The following is an 18,571-nucleotide window of genomic DNA, read 5'->3' on the forward strand; positions in this document are numbered from 1 at the left end:
ACCTGCCACAAATCTGCTAGTGCTTCCTTCCCAGGCACGCTGAACTGTGACTTCCCTCAGATCCCAAAGATTCCAGCTACTGATCAGCTGATGTTCTGTAAAGAGCCAGCACCAAATTTAGACTTTCTCTGGTAACTTTTTACCGAAAAGGTTCTTCCTGTGACTGCCCTGTAAGGAGGAAGAGGAAGAAGGAGGTAGGGTCTCTTCACTGCATGGTTCTCCATGAACACAGAGGGAAATTGGGCTGCTTAGGGGTTCTGTTCTCTTCCTGACTCTGCTGTTGCTTAATCTATGCCCCGTAACATGGTAAAATGTATCTTGAGTCCTAGTGCATGATAGGGAGGTACTGAGAATGGACCCGTGTTGTGTGACAAGTAAGTTAATCTGTAATTTTGTCCTTTTTTTTTTTGCTCAATTGTGTAGGAATCTGCACTAGAGCCTATGAATGGTGAGATAATAGATGATACTCTTAAGACTTCACTCGTAACAGAAGAGGAGGACTCCACTAGTGAAGTTTTAGATGAAGAATTAAAATTGCAGTCTTTTAGTTCCAATGAAGACTCTACGAATCTTGCTCCACTGGTGGTAGACTCTTCACAACCCCTTGAGGGTGTTGCACAGGATAAGGTAATAGAAAAATAACCTAACTTTTTATAGTTACAGTGTCCATCCTTGGTGACTCAGCTGGGGCAGTGTAGGATATATATTTTCCTCTACTTTAACGTGTACAGTCATTTAGGAAAAATAAATTATGCTACATTGGATATTTTGAGCAGATGCGATCAGTAATATAAATTCAAATCTTTGTAACTTCATTCATATCTGACTTATGATAACAACATGAGTTTTACTTTGTAGATTTAGGAAATGCTTAGAAAAATGGATAAAGCATTATTTACCTAAATATTTGGAGATGGCAACCTACTCCAGTATTCTTGTCTGGAGACTTTAATGAACATAGGAACCTGGAGGGCTACAGTCCATGGGGTCACTAAGAGTCAGGCACGGCTGAGTGATTAACATGCCTAAATATTATTCACCAGGTGGCGCTAGTGGTAAAGAACCCAGTTGCCAGTGCAAGAGACATGAGGCCTGGGTGACTCTTTCCCGACCTCTGGGTTGGGAAATTGCCCTGGAGGAGGGAATGGCAACCCACTTCAGGATTGTTGCCTGGAGAATCCCATGGACAGAGGAGCCTGGTGGACCTACAGTACATAGGGTCACAAAGAGTCAGACTCAACTGAGGCGACTTAGCAGGCATGCACGCAAATATTTGATTTACCTATTGCTGGTCTGTGACCAGTACAGTCATTTAATTTGTTTTAATTAGAGAGATTGATTAGTGGGGGAAAGTTGATATAATATTTTAAAGAAATATTTTTATTGAAATATAGTTGATGTACAGCATTAATTTCATGTGTACTACATAGTGATTTGATTTTCCATATGTTATAAAATCATCACCTAAATGTCAAATGTAAGTCTATTAACTCTCTGTCCCCATACAAAATTATTACAATATTATTGACACATTCCTTATGCTGTATATTACATCCCTGTGGTTTGGTTTATAACTGGAAGTTTGTGCCTCTTAATCCCCTTTACCTGTGTCTCTCCCCTCGCTCCCTCCCCTCTGGCAACCACCCATTTGGCCTCCTAATCTGAGTCTGTTTTCCTTTTATTTTGTCTTTTAGATTCCACATATAAATGAGATCATATGGGTTCTGTCTTTGTCTGCTTATTTCACTTGGCATAATACCATGTAGATCCATCCATGTTGTTACAAATGACAAGATTTCATTCCTTTTTTATGGCTGAGTAATACTCCATCGTGTGTGTGTGTGTGTGTGTGTGTGTGTGTGTGTGTGTGTGTGTGTGTGTGTGTGCGCCACATCTGAAAGGACATTTAATTTCTAGTTTTGAATATCCAATTTAAGTCTAAAAACCTCTTATATAGCATTATTTTATTGGTGTCTCATGTAATTACCTGAGTAGAATTTTCACTGCCTTCCTGCCTGCTAAGTCCATTCAGTTGTGTCCGACTCTTTGAGACCCCATGGACCGTAGCCCATTGGTCTCCTCTGATCATGGGATTCTCCAGGCAAGCACATTGGAGTGGGTTGGCAGGCCCTCTTCCAGATCTTCCTGACCCAGGGATCGAACCCGCATCTCTTACATCTCCTGCACAGGCTGGTGTGGTCTTTACGGCTAGCACCACCTGGGGAACCCCACCCATCAACTAATAGTCAAACCCAGTGGGTAGCACAGTGTCAGGTCCCAGGATACTTGGTTCTGGCTCCAGTAACACCAAGAAACTAAACACTTGAGTTGATTCACGGTTTTAAAGAATCTTGATGGATAGTTTAAGAGCCTTAAATACTTTTTGAGGTAAAATCATTACTTTCATTGTATCTTTAAAGCAAGCACTTAATGAGTACAAAGTATCATGTAAGACAGTTTTTAAGAAATTGAGCTATATTCAGAGAATATGTGCACATGATTGACAAAAGTAGTGAGTCCTGAATTCTTTAAAATGTGGTTTAGGGAAAATAAAATAAAATAAAATGTGGTTCAGGGTCTTTGCATATTAGTGCCTGAGAATAATTTATGTAAGAACTTGATTGCAAAAGTTGTTCACTGGATTTTTTGTTTTTAGATTTCACATGCCACTGACTCAGAAACATTGCTAGACGAAGGTCCATCTGATGACAAGGGGCGCACCGAAGAGAAGCTGCCTCTGGTTTCAAGAAAGAAAGCACATTTTGGGAGTTCAGACAATGTGGCTACTATCCCAAATGAAGAAAGGTCAGACAGTGCTTTTCCAAACTCTGTAATTGCTGAATTTTCTGAGGAATCGATCCCTGAAAATGTGTCACCCAACACTACTGCCTCATTGGAAGACCAGGGTGAGGAGGGGGTCGCCGAGCCCCAGGAATCATCTGCAGCTCTGCCTCAGAGCTCTCTGATAGAGGTTGAACTTGAAGATGTGCCGTTTTCACAGAATGCAGGACAGAAGAACCTGTCAGAGGAGCAGTCTGAAGCGTCTTCTGAGCAGCTGGATCAGTTGACACAGTCAACAGAGAAGACGGTAGACAGCAGCTCCGAGGAGATAGAAGTGGAGGTGCCTGTGGTTGACAGGCGGAATTTAAGGAGAAAGGCCAAAGGGCACAAGGGGCCTGCAAAGAAGAAAGCCAAGCTGACCTGAGTGAGGAAGACGTGCAGATGATAAAACCTCTTCTTTGCAATCAAGTTGTTGTTTTTACAATATGGCGATGAATAAATGGCATGGGGCCCAGGACAAAAATTCCAAATTTTCAAGTTGAACTTATTTATGATGCTGCTTTCCCTCCCCGGTAGATCCTAGGATTCACTGTTCTTTTTAATTTTTCAGGCTATATTTGTGTAAATACAATTTTTTTTTATTTCTATTAACCATGTTTCGATTTTGGAAGCCAGATCATACTATATTTTCTTTAGCAGTTGGAGATACCTGACCATTATAATTTCAGAAAATAGAAATTTAAAAGCTATGAAAGTAGTAGGGCTTCCATCAGTTGTAAGGATCACAGACATCTTTTATACTAAGGGTTTTAATAGTAATCTTGGTGAAGGTTCTAGAAGTTTTATCTTAAATTTTGAAACTAATCATGATTTTTTAAAATGTAGGCATGATTAAACAAAAATGTCAGTAAATTAGGGTCAAAGTAATTTCAACCAATTGAGAGCACAGATTCAGAAATTTATGGTCAAAGGTTTACAAAGGTGGTATTTTTGATCTCTTAGTTGCAGGTGCAGTTTCTTCCTTTGACTTCTGTATCTGTTGAAAAATACAAACATAATCTGTTTCCACTTCACTCTTGATAACATCTGATGTTAACAGTACTGCTCGGGATTTAACTCTAGTGTGTAGGCACTAGCATAATTACTTAAAATTTCTTTTGAAGCTGGGGGTTGTATTTTGGTTCTCACCCGATTAACATGTATACTTCAGAAGTATGAGAACCCTTCCTAGAGGGTTCTCCTTAATCCTGACACTGCCTTTATTCTAGAATCTTGTTTATATTCCCCTCAGCTTTTGTCCACTTCCCTAACTGACGGAGTGATTCCTGTCAAAAGATCTCTCTGCCTGCCTTCCAGCTTGTGCCCTTGGCTTCCATTTTTGGTAAGTTTAGAACTGCGCCCCAGTCTTAGGCCTAGATGGCAGGAGTAAGTGGCCCCGGGAGCCGTAGTTGCAAGAGTCTTGTCCCTTTGAGCTTGCTCACCCTTGATTTGTTCTGTGCAGAGAAGTGACAGGCTAACCTGTGTAGACATTGTGTGGCCACAGCAAAGGCCTTTGCCTGGGAAAACTAGAAACAAAAAATTGAAAAACACACCCTAAATTGTTTATTTTTGTATGGTAATTTATTTAAAAGTGAAAAAAATGGTCATTCAAATCCAAAGAGAATCTTAAAACAGTCCTATTCTTTGAAAGTATTATGTGTGCTCAAATTTTCATTTGAGAATGCTTTGAGACTATTTAGATTGTTTTTAAAACTGCTTGGTCCTTACATGAAAAAAAAATGTGTTATGATTTCGTGTCATTATTTGAGGAGTTAAGGATTGATGTTGAAGGTTTATTCAGTCTATAGTCAGGTGATACTAAATTTTATTTTGGGCTGTTGGCATTTTAGGAAGATTTAAAGTTGAGGTAAAATCATTAGTAGGCAAAAGGGCAAACCCTCCTTATTCATGTAAAAATTTAAATACTGTGTCCCCTACATTTTCTTTCATTATGTTCAGAGTTAGCCTAGATTATTCCATTCTAAATGAAAATGAAGCACTTTGGCCATTTGTTTTCTTAACAAATGCTAGTCAAGTGAAAGGATAAGTGGCTAATACTAGTGTATGTATTGAATGTTTATGCTGTTTTATACATTTTGTGAGAAATTTTTGTTAATACCACAGTTAGGGAAATAGATTCAGTAAATTCTTAAACCTTTCCATTTTTAATTTCTTAAAACAGATTTAAAAACCTAACATTTACTTTTTTACTTGGATTCTTCTTTGTTCTTTAAAATACTTTTAACAAGATGTAGTTTAAGACTGAGCTCACTGACATCTTCTGATGTGTGAATATAGTTGCTGAGTTTACAGAAAAGAAATGGATATTCGTATGTGGTCACTAAGGACTCACTATATAAATGTATACTTAAATTTGTTTGGCTTATTCTTAAACCATAAGCGCATTTTAATCAAGTTTCAAAACTTTTTGTTCACACAAGAAAAATTTTGTCACATATTATTTCTGACAGAAAATGTTATTTTGGAGTTTATAGGTAGCAGAGGGAAAAAGTTAAATCGCATGGAAAAAATCTAACTTATATGGAAAAAACCTAACTTTCATGTTCAGTAACAATAAGTTCTATGCTCAGTGAGTGAGTATAGAATTTATAACAAAATTTATCCTCAGTTAGGACTCTAAATAAAACTTAATCAGATTACTTGTACTTTTTGCAAAAGGCATTAGAAAAACAGAATTACAGAGGACTGAAATCTGATTTCAACCAGGTAGTTGAGTGTCCAGTCACATTCTACAGTTCTTTGTGAACTGCTTTTTTTCTGTTTAGAAGTCTTATTTGTGGAGAAGGGAGTTCACTGCAGTTTGTGTAAATACATATATATTTCCTTGTGTAATATAAAGCAGACAGTTATTAGCAAAGTTTTAGTCCTACTTTCAAGTTTATTCAATTGCTAGACATCACAGAAATATATTGAAGAGTTTATTATAAAGTTCCTCTACAACTTTGAAGTGAGAGGGTCTATTATGATTTTTTTATAAAATCAAAAATAGCATGACAGAATGTCAATCTTCTACTACTTAAAATGTGTCTATATTCATGGTGTTTCCACTCAGTGCAGAGAATTATCATGGCAAGGATAAAAACTACTAGTGATTAATGGTTCACTTTTAGCTGACCACCAGAACACCACCTAAAATGGTTTCAGTGACTTTAGAAAAATATTTTGGAAAGTTTATGATTGCATCAAGTTGAGCGTTTATCTGGTACCTAAGTATCTGCTCTTACATTCTGCTTTACCCTTAGGGATTACCTTCTAAGGTTTGGTCACACCAGCAAACTGAGACAGATCTTAATGTAAATAAAGAATTTATACTAACATTACTCATCTGTATAACAGTATTTTAGAAATTTCTGCCTTGTTTGTCCACTAGTAGCAATACTGTGTTTAAAGTGTTAATCCAGTCTTTCATGGTTGTGATTAGTTAGTAATGTTTATGCTTCTGTTCACATACTTAGTATCAAGCTTTATTTGTACAAGATAGTTAACTTGCTTATTTTTGGTTGTGAAAAATAAGCAAACTTCAGCTCTGTATCCAGTGCTTACCTTTAGTTGATTTTGTTTCACCCTCCAAAACTTGTCACTCACTCATTCCCCATTTCTATTAGTGGCAAAATCATTTGTTAAAATCTGATTGTAAGGTAGGTTCCACTTCTGTTATCCTGAAGTAATTGTATCATACTGGATAGTCATTCCCAAGAAACTAGCCTTTCTTTTCCTAAGTGTTTGTGTGTTTCCAAAACTTCTACCTACTGTTTATAGAACTTAGGAAAGATGTTACATTATTCAGAATAGCAAGACTTACTCAAGTACTTATGTTTGTTTTCTTGGTAGTTTTTTTTCTTTCCAATTTTAACAGTAGTAACTAAACCTATATTTTGTGATTGTCTATGTTTTGAAATTCCTTCCCTTTTCCCTAATTTCATTGGTGAAGATGTGTTTAGATACTGGATTTGTTTACACTGATTTTGTTAAAGCCACAATTAATCACATTGGTTGTACTTTCAAGACAGACTTTAAAAAAAAATAAACAGAATTGAAAACAATTAACGTGATTATAAATTAATACAATATATAAACACCCTAAAGCTCAGTCACAAACAGACTCAGATCACAGATGTGCTTCTGACTAAAACATGACCTTCTTAATGTAATCTAAGTAACTGCAAACATATTTATTTCCCTTTAAGGGCATTAGTGCAGTCTTTTTACCATTCTAAAAATATAAATATACTACCCTAAGTTTAGAATATAGAAAATGCTAAAAGTATAAACATTTTGGTTTATTTTTTTCATGTGTCTTGAGTAGAAAATATAGTTTGAAGTATATGGCATTATATATGATGAATGAGAAGGGAAAAATGTTTAAGATACTAATTCCCTGACTTACTATTGTTCTTTTGAGCTTTATAGTGTAAATGTGCCATCTCTTGTACACTTTTAAAGTATTTGAATTAAAATGTGTTAATGCTACATTTCTTTGGAGTACTATCTACAGTGAGGAGGAGGAGACCTAAGGTAAGGTCTTAGACGTGACAGTTCCTTGGCCTATTCTTCACATTTAAGTGTGCACTAACCTTTATGATAAAAGGTATTTTCAACTACACTGGCTTTTCCTTTTTTTAAATGACAGGTCTGCACCGCGTAGTACCATTCATTAACGCAAATACTATTGAAGTAAGATATTCTATAATTGATTTTTTAATCATTTGATTTTTATGAACATTTAAACGCTACACAGATGCAAAAGACCAATTTGTAAAATGAGATCATTTTAATGTTGGCTTTTTTCTTTTTTAAAACAGAATAAATAGTTTTCTTTGACTGAAGACAACATGTAAGGTTGACTGGTAGTATTCAGAAATACCAGGGTGATGGTTTCCCGATTGGCGTGTGGCCTTCCGTGATTACAAGGAGTTACTTGTAGGTAACTGCTGTCAAACCAGTAAGACTGCATTTATGCATCCGTCATTTTCAGGATTATTGGTAACCTGGGCATATTTTCCTAAGGGAAACAAAACAGAACAATTAGAGATGTTAGCTAATAAAAAAGAATGCATATGACCTTTGCTTAAGATATTTACAATCACCACTTTAAGAAAGAAAAAAGTGAGCAACAGTAGTATTACATGTGACTTTATAAAACGAAATCACTTAACATGCCTTTGTGGGTTGACCCTAGCACCGCTCCTTTTCCACACAATTCTTACTGGAAAAAGTATCAAGTATTATTAACTAGGTTTCAAATCAACTTAACAACCTATTTTGTTTTTGTATTCCAATACAAGTGGCAGCCTACAGGCTGCAGTTTACTGGCATCCAGTCTATACCACAAACAAGGCAGGAAATCATCCAAGTTTTCAAATCCATTAGTAAAACCTCCAGAAGTGATACTTCTAAGTTTTCAAAAAATTTTCCCTCAACCACAGAAAGAGAAAACTATCTTGGTTCTTTCCTCTGACCTAGCATTATACAGACACAAAAACCCGACTAAGATAACAGAAAATAAAGCAAAATATCTTACTTAAAAACACAGAAAAGATAATCCTAAATTAAACTTGGACAAGTTGAATCATTTGAATATTAAAAGAATAATGCATCATGATCAAGGAAGGTACATTCTAGAAATACATTATGGTTTATTACTAGGAAGACTATTAATAGATCAATTAATTCCATAAATATTTCAGAGGAAAAAGTATGATCACCTTCACAGATGCCCAAAAAAGCATTTGTTAAAACTTCAATATTAATTTTGGGTAAAAACTATTGAAAAAGAACGAAATAAAAACATCCTTTCTCAGCATAATACTATGGCCAATCACTAGCCAAAAAAAAAGGCTTAGTTTTATTAACCTGTTTTAAAATCTAGGTCAATGTGAAGTACGTGTCAATGACTCATATGAAGATTCAATCAATAAGCTATACACTGTATTCTTCCCTTTCAAAGAACATTAAAGTTTAGAAATACCTGGGTACTGAAAGCAGAAAACTAAGAAAATGAGGAAAAAAGAATTTAAAATTGTTATATATATTTTAGTTTGTAATTGTCACTTAAGTAGTATAGCTACATGTTTGCTGTATGCCTCCCTTCCCCCGTTTGTAGTTAATTTCTTCCAGTATTTTCAATTGTAACTTCCCATCTTTTCTAATAATACCTCTTAAAATAAAAAGCAACCAAAAATATCTAGCAATGTAGTTTATATAACTGAAATCAGTAAACTAAATTGAGAACATTTGTTTTCTAAGTCTTATTCACATCAAGTTTAACTACATTAAAATCTTGCTGCATACTTCACGTCAACTAAAAAGCGTCTATTTTAGGATTCTAACACCAAGAATCCCATATTCAGATGGGACTTACCCCAGATGACTTTGCCTCCTTGTGTTACAAGGCCCAACTCGCTCACGTTCACCTCAATGACGGTTCCTTTGGTAATAACACCCAAAGTTGTATACAGTGGGGATGAGGGATTCTTCTTTACACCAAGTATTGGCAAGCAAAAGGTGGCTTTCAGTTCAGGATGTGTTACATGAGCCTTCTTGAAACGTAATCCCTAGTAAGCCAAACACAAGAATGTTCTGAGTTAAAGATGTTAATGAAGAATATTGATTCTTTTTGCTTATCTTTTCCAATCATCTCCCCACCCTGCTTCAAAAAGGATTGAATATTATCTCATCTTAAGGCACTGGAGAAAATACAATTAATTCTACAGACAATGTATCTGACAGTTACAGAAAAATATGTGAGGAAAAACTCAAACACATACTCCTAAAAAGTTTTCACCATGGAACAGCGGTCCAGTTGTCTGTACTTCCCGAGGGCTCGCGACATGCCAGGCACTGTGCCAGAGCTCACAGGCAGTGCATTTCAGCATGACAGCCTTAACAACTCCCGCTACTTTTTTTAAAAAAAGGATAAAACAAGGACCAGCAGGTTAAATAACTTGTTCCCAGGCTAAATAGTGTGAGGATGGAATCAAACTTAAGTATCTCGATTCCAAGTCTTTATATACCTCAGCCACCTTCCTTGGTGAAAAAGACTGTCAGCTCTCTGCATTGATGGTTAATACTGGTCAAAAACTGCAGAGAGCCCAGAGAAGTTTCTGTTACAGAGACCAGATTCCCCTAGTCACCTAGAACCGTAGACAACATGTAAATAAATGGGCATGGCTATATTCCAATAGAACTTTATAGAAGCAGGCTGTTGGGCAACATTTTAATTCATTGAAAATGATTCAGGTTGAGAGAGTAATACTGCCGACTTTCCCCTCTGATTCTTTGTTTTTCTAAGCAGGCTGGTGTCTAGCTGGGAGATGAATTCATTCTGTTTAAAGGCATTCTGCAAAAATATATTAGGGGAGGAGAGAAGGAGATTGGGTTTGGCCGTTACCGCTGTCAACAGAAATTGAAAGCCCATTTTAATACTCTCTTGTCAATGACTACATATTAAGTAAATATTTTCAAAGGCACTGATACTTCTCTTACTAAACTGGAATTGACTCTTGAAAAAACAATTCTCCAATTTTCTAACTGTTCTCAAAGACAAGTGTCAGGCACTTGATGAGTGAGTAAAATGACTGTGTGGAAATGAAGATTCTAATTTTTTTTTTTTTTGCCACACCATGTAGCTTGTGGGATTTCAGTTCCCCAACCAGGGATCAAACCTGTGTCCCCTGCATTGCAAGCACCAAGTCTTAACCACTGGACGTCCAGGGAAGTCTCTGTCATGTTTACAAGTCCAGATTCACTGACAATCTCTGTAATGAGAATTCTTTTTCATTTCAAATCTCCTACGAAGCCAAAGATTCTTGACAGTAGTGAAAAAGTGCTAAACAATACCTATCATCAGCTTAAAAACAGCCTAAAAACATCTTTCAACCTGTTTTTTTTAATACCAGTATTAGGAATTTTAGGAAATTGTCAAGTACTTTATCTGGTTTACCACAGGAACTGATCTTTAAGCCATTGCACTCTAACAGGGTCTTACCATTGGCCTAATGAATCTTTCATACTTAGGTGGTTTTCGAGTAAAGCCATCTCCAACAAAGCAGACTTTGGTAACCATCCTCTTCCAGGCTTTCTTCTTTCTCTTTCCTGTTCGAATAACTTTTAATACTTCTGTTTCTCCCTGGGCACGAACTTTGGGCAGAGGGACCTCCCATTTTCCCTAAAACAGATCACAATTAATCTTTTTAGCACATGTACACAAATATAAACTTTCTTGCAAATATTCTCTTTTCAGGAGAAAATTGAGGATGAGGGCACTCAGGAGAACTGGTAAAGCATGTAGTTATCCAGATCTGGACAATTTCACATTTGTTAAATCAGAACCTTGACTAGTTCAAACTCAAATTTAAACTTCTTTGTCCACTATGTTTAAATTTTTTTAACATTAAATTCAAGCATTGTTCAAAGCCTCTAAAAAAGAAGGTTACAGTCATCTGTTTTTATGCTATGCATGGGGTCTGATCTCAGATACACTAAATATGGGGCGTAGAAACTAAAACCTGATGTATGAAACTACTTTCACTTATGGTTCATTGGTTTTTGTACCAATATTTTTTTATACACTTCAGTGCAAGTCTTGTTAGTTAACCTTACTTTATGAGTAAACTAAGTAACCCAAATTACGTTTCTTTAAGCCTGTTTTACTACTGTGGCTCTTTGAAGAATGGTCAGTAACCAGCTTAACTGGCAAAAAGTTCCATGTGCTGGAGCCCCGGTTATAAATGTGGATATCTGTGAATGATAATGTTTTCCTTCATGTAAGTGCCTGTTCAGAGTTTCAAAATTTTAAAATGCCAAATATTTTCATGGTCACTTGCATGTAGTAATCTGGAAAATATTCAAAGGAAAATTGAAAACCAATTGTATTTAACCAGCCTCAAATTGTGCAACCATGATGTATAATAAAGAATTTGAAACAGAAAAAAAAAAAAAAAAATTGTTAGTGAAAGAGAATGAGAATAAAAAGTCTAGTATTTTTAGTTGTACAAAGTTGTAGACTCACTTTTTTTGCTTTAGCAACAGTATTTTGGCTTAAGCAACAATATTTTGGCTCAACTATTTTCTAGAGATCTACATTGTGTCCTCAAACAAGCCTGAAATGAATTGGAACTAGTTAAGTTTACTGCTAAATAGTTCATAGTGTAAAAGTAGATAATCTCTAAAATTTGGTGAAGTTCTACCTTTCCAATTTTGATACATACCAAAAAAAGCAGTAAGATTTTACAGATCAAATCTGGAGTCTGTCAGTTCTTTAAATACAGATAGTGCATATTCTGCGGCTACCTAGATTTGTCCCTCTATCCACAGGTGTTTAAAAATAGTATCTGTCTTTCCCTCAGCTTCTAGCAAAAGGTAACCGAATTTGACACTAAGGGCAAGCCAAAAACTTTTTTTTTTTCTTTTTAATTTCTGAATTTTTATCTGAGTCAAATCACTTAGGATGCTTTCCACTATGCTACTTTTTAACCAGTTTTGGCATTGCAAAGCAACAAAAACAAGCAGTTGTATCCCTCTCTACAACACCACAACATTAGGAGTTGTCAAGTATAAGCAGCTGTTTTAAATAATTTCTTTTTTCTGCCCATGATGTGCGGGATCTTAGTTCCCTGACCAGGGACTGAACTTGTGCCCCTTGCAGTGGAAGTTCAGAGTCCTAACCACTGGATCGGCAGGAAATTACCTTAAGTAATTTTTGAAAACTAAAGATGCATGACATTCTTAAAAAAAAAAATTTAAATCCTGCTGAATGTTCTCATGGTAAGAAAGCAAACCTTTTTTTATTACTAAAACATTTTATATGAAAGACTCTAACATCTGAATAATGGTAACAGTTGGATTTTATTTTTCCATTTAACTGAAGAAACTAAGAAACTCAAATATGAATTTAAGTAATTCTCCTGAACAACAACAACAAAATAAAGACCAGTTTTTTACTGCTTACCGCTTTCTCTTTTCGTTTCTGTTTAATCATATTGGAAAGTACTTTAGCTCGAGACTGTCCTTCTCGGTCCAGTAGATATGCAGGTACTGCTCCTTGTGGAGTCTTTTCATCATTCTTCTGTTTGGTGTTTCTCTTTTCATGCATCTTAATACTACCAAGAATGAGGAAGACTCAAGATTATCAGTTTTAACAACTAATACTCAAAAGACATTAACTTGGTACAACAAATAAACGGTACTTACGTCTTTTTCATTTGTATTTTCTCAGCATGGCGCTGTTTATGGTAGAGCTTAGCTTTCAGACCAATCATCTTTTTTGCCTTCTTTGAACGTTCATGAGCCTCTCGACCTTCCTTCTTTCTCTTTTTCTCATGGTAATCCAAACGATATCCGTAGCGCTTACGGTGTAACTCGATATATTCATTTTGTGGCTATAACGATGCAAGAAGTGTTAACTTTAATTTAAAAAAAAACTGACAACTATTTTAAAATACTTTCTTAAAAAAAAAAAAAATACTTTCTTGTGAGCAGCATGTGAAGTATAGATTGTCGTATATCATCCACTGCTCACTTGATTAAATAACTCTTGCCCCGTTAAGTCTAATCATGTAATGTAAGTTAAATAAATTTTAATCCTGTAGGACATAAGGTGTCAGGATTTACTTCGGTAATAAACTCAGTGAAAGTTACTGTTCATTGAATAGAACTGTCCAAAATCCACTAGACCACAAAGGAGACGATCTGATTCTAGAATTGCTCTTTTCTGAACATCAATATCTGGTTTTTCAATATAATCATCATTCATACTTAAAAATTTTTAAATTTATCCAATTTTATTAAAGTATAATTTACATACATACAAAGATATGTGCATGTAGGTAAAGAGTTCTTAAGTTTTCACAAGCTATACTACAGAGCTGTCACACAGCTCTGTAACCACAGTCAAAATTAAGAATATTTCCAACACCCCAGAATGTTCTGTGTCACTTTGAAGTAAATCATCTTTTCCCACCTCCAACCTGGCATCTGTTGTTCTAGTTTTGCCTTTCCCAGAATGAAAAGTAAATGGAATCTGCAGTATACAGCCCTTTGCATCTAACTTTCACTTAGCATAAGGCTTTTGAGATTCCCCTACATTGCTGTATGAATCCTACTTCAATTCTTTTGATAAGTAGTCATTTTATTTTTACCACCGTTTGTTTACTCATTTACCAGTTGACGAATATTTAGCTTGTTTCCAGTTTTCGGTGAATAAACGTGTACCCAGTCTTTGTTCGACATATGCCAAACTGTTTCAAGGCGGCTGTACTATTTTTCGTTTCATTGGTAATGTATGGGATCCTCTTTTGCTTCTTAAGCGCCTGTTTGCTTTCCATATGCCAGTTTTATTTATAAACGTGTGGCCCCAGTCTAGTGAAGTCGCTCAGTCGTGTCCAACTCTTTGCGATCCTGTGCACTGTAGCCCACCAGGCTCCTCCATCCATGGGATTCTCCAGGCAAGAATACTGGTGTGGGTTGCCATTTCCTTCCCCAGGCGATCTTCCGACTCAGGGATCGAACCCAGGTCTCACCATTTGCAGGCAGACGCTTTAACCTCTGAGCCACCAGGGAAGCCCGTAATAAAACAATGGTGTGAGGCCAACTCCAACAACACGGAAAATAATTCTAAGTGTAACAATCAACAAGATACTTTGTATTGTGTGGTGTTTTCAACTGCTATCACATAAATTTGGCATCAACCGTGAAAAGGGTATGTGGATTTGACACTTTGCAGAGAAACACAGATTAGGTACTTAGTAGAAAGACAAAAGATCTGGCAGTCAGATCTGGGTTATAAATCCAGCTGCTTGGCCGTGGGCAGGGCATACCTTCAGTTTCCTCGGCCGAGATGAGGACTGATGCGGGATTAAAGATTAGTGTACAGAGTTATCACTAGGATCTGGAACTGATGGCCACACAACTTTAGGTGAAGTCAGGAATTCAGCAGAGTGAAACCTGTCTGACTCCAAAAGCCTGTACTCAGGCAAATACTCCACTCCACCGACCAAAAGAGGTTATTTTGACTCCAGGGTATAAATGTGAGAGCTGGACCATAAAGAAGGCTAAGCGCCGAAGAATTAATGATTTTCAACTGTGGTGTTGGAGAGTCTCTTGGATAGCAAGGGGACCCAACCAGTCCATCCTAAAGGAAATCAGTCCTGAATATTCACTGGAAAGACTGATGCTGAAGCTGAAATCCAATACTTTGGCCACCTGATGCGAAGAACGGACTCATTGGAAAAGATCCTGATGCTGGGAAAGACTGAAGGCAGGAGAAGAGGGCGACAGAGTACGAGACGGTTGGATGGGATCGCCGACTCAAGGGGAAGGAATTTGACCAAGCTTCAGGAGTTGGTGAAGGACAGGGAAGCCTGGCGAGCTGCAGTCCACGGGGTCGCAAAGGGTCGGACACGACTGAGCAAGAGCGCACCCCACAGAGTCCACCCTCATTCCCTCAGCAGCACCTTACTTCCGCCTATCACCCCTCACCGCCAGGCCCAGCGCCTATGGGACCTCAGGCCCCGCCACCTCCGACGCCCTAGGTCCCCAGCGCCCGAGGCGACCTCCTCACCATGGTGACGGCTGCCGAGCCGCCGGGTGCAGTCTCCGCGGCGCGAAGGTCTCAATTTTCGGCTCTCAAAGACCCACGAGCCGACTCCTCACCACCCGCGACAGGAAAGGGTCTCTTCTAACTCGACGGACTCCAGAAAAACCGCGACGCAACCGTTCCGAGCTTCCTTTCTCCACTTTCAGCTAAGAGGGCGGAAGTTGCTAGCCGGCAGCCTTTGAGTGGTGCGCTGCCGGAAGTGGTGAAGTGCGGCGCCGACGGAGGCAAAGCGAAACAGATTTAGGTTCAGCTCACCAGTAGGGCGTCCTCGGAGACAGAGCGTAGCGACGTAAAGCCTTTGCACTCTTGGTTGCAGCCGGCACCTCGGCTCTCACCAGCGGGGTGGGAAAAAGACGGCCTCCGAATGCGACCGAGTGCCGGGTAGGTACCGGGTCGCGCCGTGCGGCTCCCGCGTGCCTTGGTCCACGCAGTTCACTGGAGGCCTTCTAGGATGCTACAGCCAGGCAGACACGAGAACCTCAGTCTCTCGCCCCTCACCTCGGTGTTCGCCCAGGTGTAGGCCTTTCTTTCCCTCTGACGAGAGCGACTAGTCTTTATTCCTGTCACCGTGTGTAATGTGTGCACGATTGAGAAGGATGCGGAGGCATGAGAACTTACTGTAGAGGAAAGTAAAATTACTGGGCCTTAATGACTGCCAGAAAAGAAAGACAGCGTCCTGTTTTTTCGAACTAATTTCTGAAATTCCTGAGGCCTTTTGGTGCATAGGGCTGTGTGAATTTGCATTTCGTCGTTCTCTAGTGGTACCGAAGAAAGCTGTCTGTTTTACCCTTTAAAGCACGGTCGCTGAAATTTCTTTAATTACGTCTGGAAAGTTATTCAGTTATTCGTCTCCCAAAGTCTTAGAGCATGGATTTGAGGCAGCTTTTTAAGCCTTCATCTTCTAATGTGACTTATTTTCTTTAGAACCTGAACTCATTCTAATTAGTATTTGTATATTTCCAAGTGCAGTAAATTATGTAGACTTTAAGTGGGATACATTTACCCCTGGTATTGCCTTCCCCACCCGATTCAGATCACTGTTATATTGAGGCCTTCCATGAGCTCCTTGGGCTTCCCTGGTAGCTCAGCTGGTAAAGAATCTGCCTGCAATGCAGGAGATCCCAGTTGTATTCCTGGGTCGGGAAGATCCCCTGGAGAAAGAATAGTCTACACACTACGTTTTCTTGGGCTTTCCTGGTGGCTCAGTCCGTAAAAAATCCGCCTGCAATGCGGTAGACCTGGGTTCGATTCCTGGGTTGGGAAGATCCCCTCGAGGAGGGCATGGCAACCCACTCCAGTATTCTGGCCTGGAGAATCCCCACGGACAGAGGAGCCTGGCGGACTACAGTCCATAGAGTTGCAAAGAGTCAGACACGACTGAGCGACTAAGCACAGCACAACATATGAGCTCCTTATTTACAGTTACTGCTGCCTCAGTTCCCCTTTCCTGCTTAATTCTTTGCTGTAGCACCTGTCACCATAGGAGATGCTGTGTTTTATTCCTTTTGTTTCTTGTTTGTGTCCACTGATAAGGATAGAGACAGCATAAAGCAGGGATTGTCGTTTTTTTGCTCACTACTTTTAACCCCATTATCTCGAAGACAGTCGTAGACAATAAATTCTTGTTAATTGAATTGAATTCTCATGTGGATCATGTGATGTGATAGATGAAAAGACAGGCTCAGAGATTTGAAGTTAGTCACTAAAGATCATAGAAGACTTGGGACTCAGGCAGGTCCTCTGACTAAAGTCCGGTTGGTTTTTTCCCACAAGTGAAAAGCCCACTTGACATTTCTAGTATAATTAAAAGTCTATGGAGAGTTTTTAAAAGGCTTTATTGATGTGTAATAATTGTGGCACGAAGACAAATGTGTACTGTAGATGAACGATCTTAGTGAATTCTTCAAAACCTGAATATACACATATAAGCAGCACCCAAATCAAGAAATGACCTGCATGTGAGAAGCCCTCCTCATGCCTTTTTCACTTCTAAGAGTACCTACTATCCTGACTTCGAACAGAATGGATTAGTTTGTCTTTTAAATTGACTGATTGGAATCATACAGTATAAACTTTTATGTGTTGGTTTCTTTTGCTTCCTGCCAATTCATGGAAGTATTTAATAGGTTTGTTTAAATTGTGAACTCCTGATATATTTTTTTTTCATTTGTATTTCTCAAAGCCATATGCCCTTTTCCCTTATGAATTGGAAATAGAAAATATTTTAGATATTAAGCAATAGTCACATCTTGATTTGTGTGAAGAAGAGGAGGCAAAGTTGTTGCTATGTTGTTTATCATGTGTTCTTACTTTCACCTGGGATTGTGGGATAGAAATGGCCTAATCATGTTAGCAAAAAGCTCTCTTAAAAAAATTTCTTCCTATCTAACTGGCAGTAGCCAAGAAGGGTATCATTACTACTTTGGTGCATCTCCCAAAAGGATATACTAGATACACACTCTTTACATTTTGGCTGTTAAAAGCTTGACAATGTATTCCTCTGATCTGTATGATACTGTGATAGTATTTATTGGTATAGATAAGGTTAGAAGAATAAGCCAGGAGGAAGTGAGAGCTGCTTTGTAAATTGATTTGTTAAAGAGGAGGAACAGGTACAGTACTAAAAGCCTTGCAGAAGGTGTTATGAAGGAAATGTTTGTTGTTTTGATATGCAGGGTTGTTAAAGGTCACAATTTTCCTGAGGCTGGGGATCTTGTGTTACCCATTGTCATGTTTCCAATAGCAGTTCCTTGTGTTGCTTCACTAAATGTTAGTAGAACAAGGAATTGGAAGGTACTTTTCCAGTTGACCTTTAAGAGTATCTTTATTTACTGAGCATTTTTTTCTAGCAAGCTTTTTTTTTTTTTTTTTTTTGCCAAGCTTTTATCTTGAATGAAGTTAAATGCTAGACGAATTTTAAAAACTTACATAAATAGAGCTTGTGACGTAAATCTTGTGGTAGAAATGAGTGTTTAGATAGATAGCCTGAGGTGATCTGTTCAATATAAAGAGAAAAAAGCAAAAATGACAGTAGGGACTGACATTAATCAACGATGAACATATTGACCTGATTCATATTTGATACTTTTCTGAGAATATTGAATATGACACAAATCTGAAGTTTCTAATTCAGGA

The 18,571-nt window shown here is 37.9% G+C and overlaps 3 protein-coding genes across 11 annotated transcripts in view; 2 read left to right on the forward strand and 1 right to left on the reverse strand.

Annotated features, from left to right (window-relative positions):
• Positions 1 to 6,884, forward strand: part of FAM169A (family with sequence similarity 169 member A) — a 67,152-nt gene extending 60,268 nt beyond the window's left edge. For all 8 annotated transcript variants that reach the window (XM_043489201.1, XM_043489204.1, XM_043489207.1 and 5 more), the window contains 2 exons: positions 424 to 627; positions 2,657 to 6,884. In XM_043489201.1, coding sequence (XP_043345136.1) covers positions 424 to 627; positions 2,657 to 3,205 — 753 coding nt within the window. In that variant the 3' untranslated portion in view covers positions 3,206 to 6,884. The remainder of the gene's footprint in view (positions 1 to 423; positions 628 to 2,656) is intronic.
• A 705-nt stretch (positions 6,885 to 7,589) lies between these two features.
• Positions 7,590 to 15,636, reverse strand: LOC122454607 (ribosome biogenesis protein NSA2 homolog). The gene is made up of 6 exons (XM_043489214.1): positions 15,401 to 15,636; positions 13,033 to 13,220; positions 12,791 to 12,941; positions 10,829 to 11,008; positions 9,203 to 9,395; positions 7,590 to 7,843 (listed from the first exon to the last, which is right to left on the reverse strand). The coding sequence occupies exons 1-6, from the start codon at positions 15,401 to 15,403 to the stop codon at positions 7,776 to 7,778; spliced, it is 783 nt and encodes a 260-aa protein (XP_043345149.1). The 5' UTR covers positions 15,404 to 15,636; the 3' UTR covers positions 7,590 to 7,775.
• A 43-nt stretch (positions 15,637 to 15,679) lies between these two features.
• GFM2 (GTP dependent ribosome recycling factor mitochondrial 2) overlaps positions 15,680 to 18,571 on the forward strand; it is a 48,536-nt gene continuing 45,644 nt past the window's right edge. For both annotated transcript variants that reach the window (XM_043489196.1, XM_043489197.1), the window contains exon 1: positions 15,680 to 15,817. The gene's annotated coding sequence lies outside the window, so the exon portion shown is untranslated. The remainder of the gene's footprint in view (positions 15,818 to 18,571) is intronic.

This window comes from Cervus canadensis, chromosome 16 (genome assembly GCF_019320065.1).
Source record: "Cervus canadensis isolate Bull #8, Minnesota chromosome 16, ASM1932006v1, whole genome shotgun sequence".
In the NCBI taxonomy this organism is placed as follows: domain Eukaryota; kingdom Metazoa; phylum Chordata; class Mammalia; order Artiodactyla; family Cervidae; genus Cervus; species Cervus canadensis.

Coding starts and splice junctions, on each gene's coding strand:
- LOC122454607 (XM_043489214.1), bottom strand. Junction 9,396..10,828: donor AAAGATTCATTAGGCCAATG/GTAAGACCCTGT, acceptor TTGGCTTACTAG/GGATTACGTTTCAAGAAGGC. Junction 7,844..9,202: donor AGGAGGCAAAGTCATCTGGG/GTAAGTCCCATC, acceptor TGTTTCCCTTAG/GAAAATATGCCCAGGTTACC.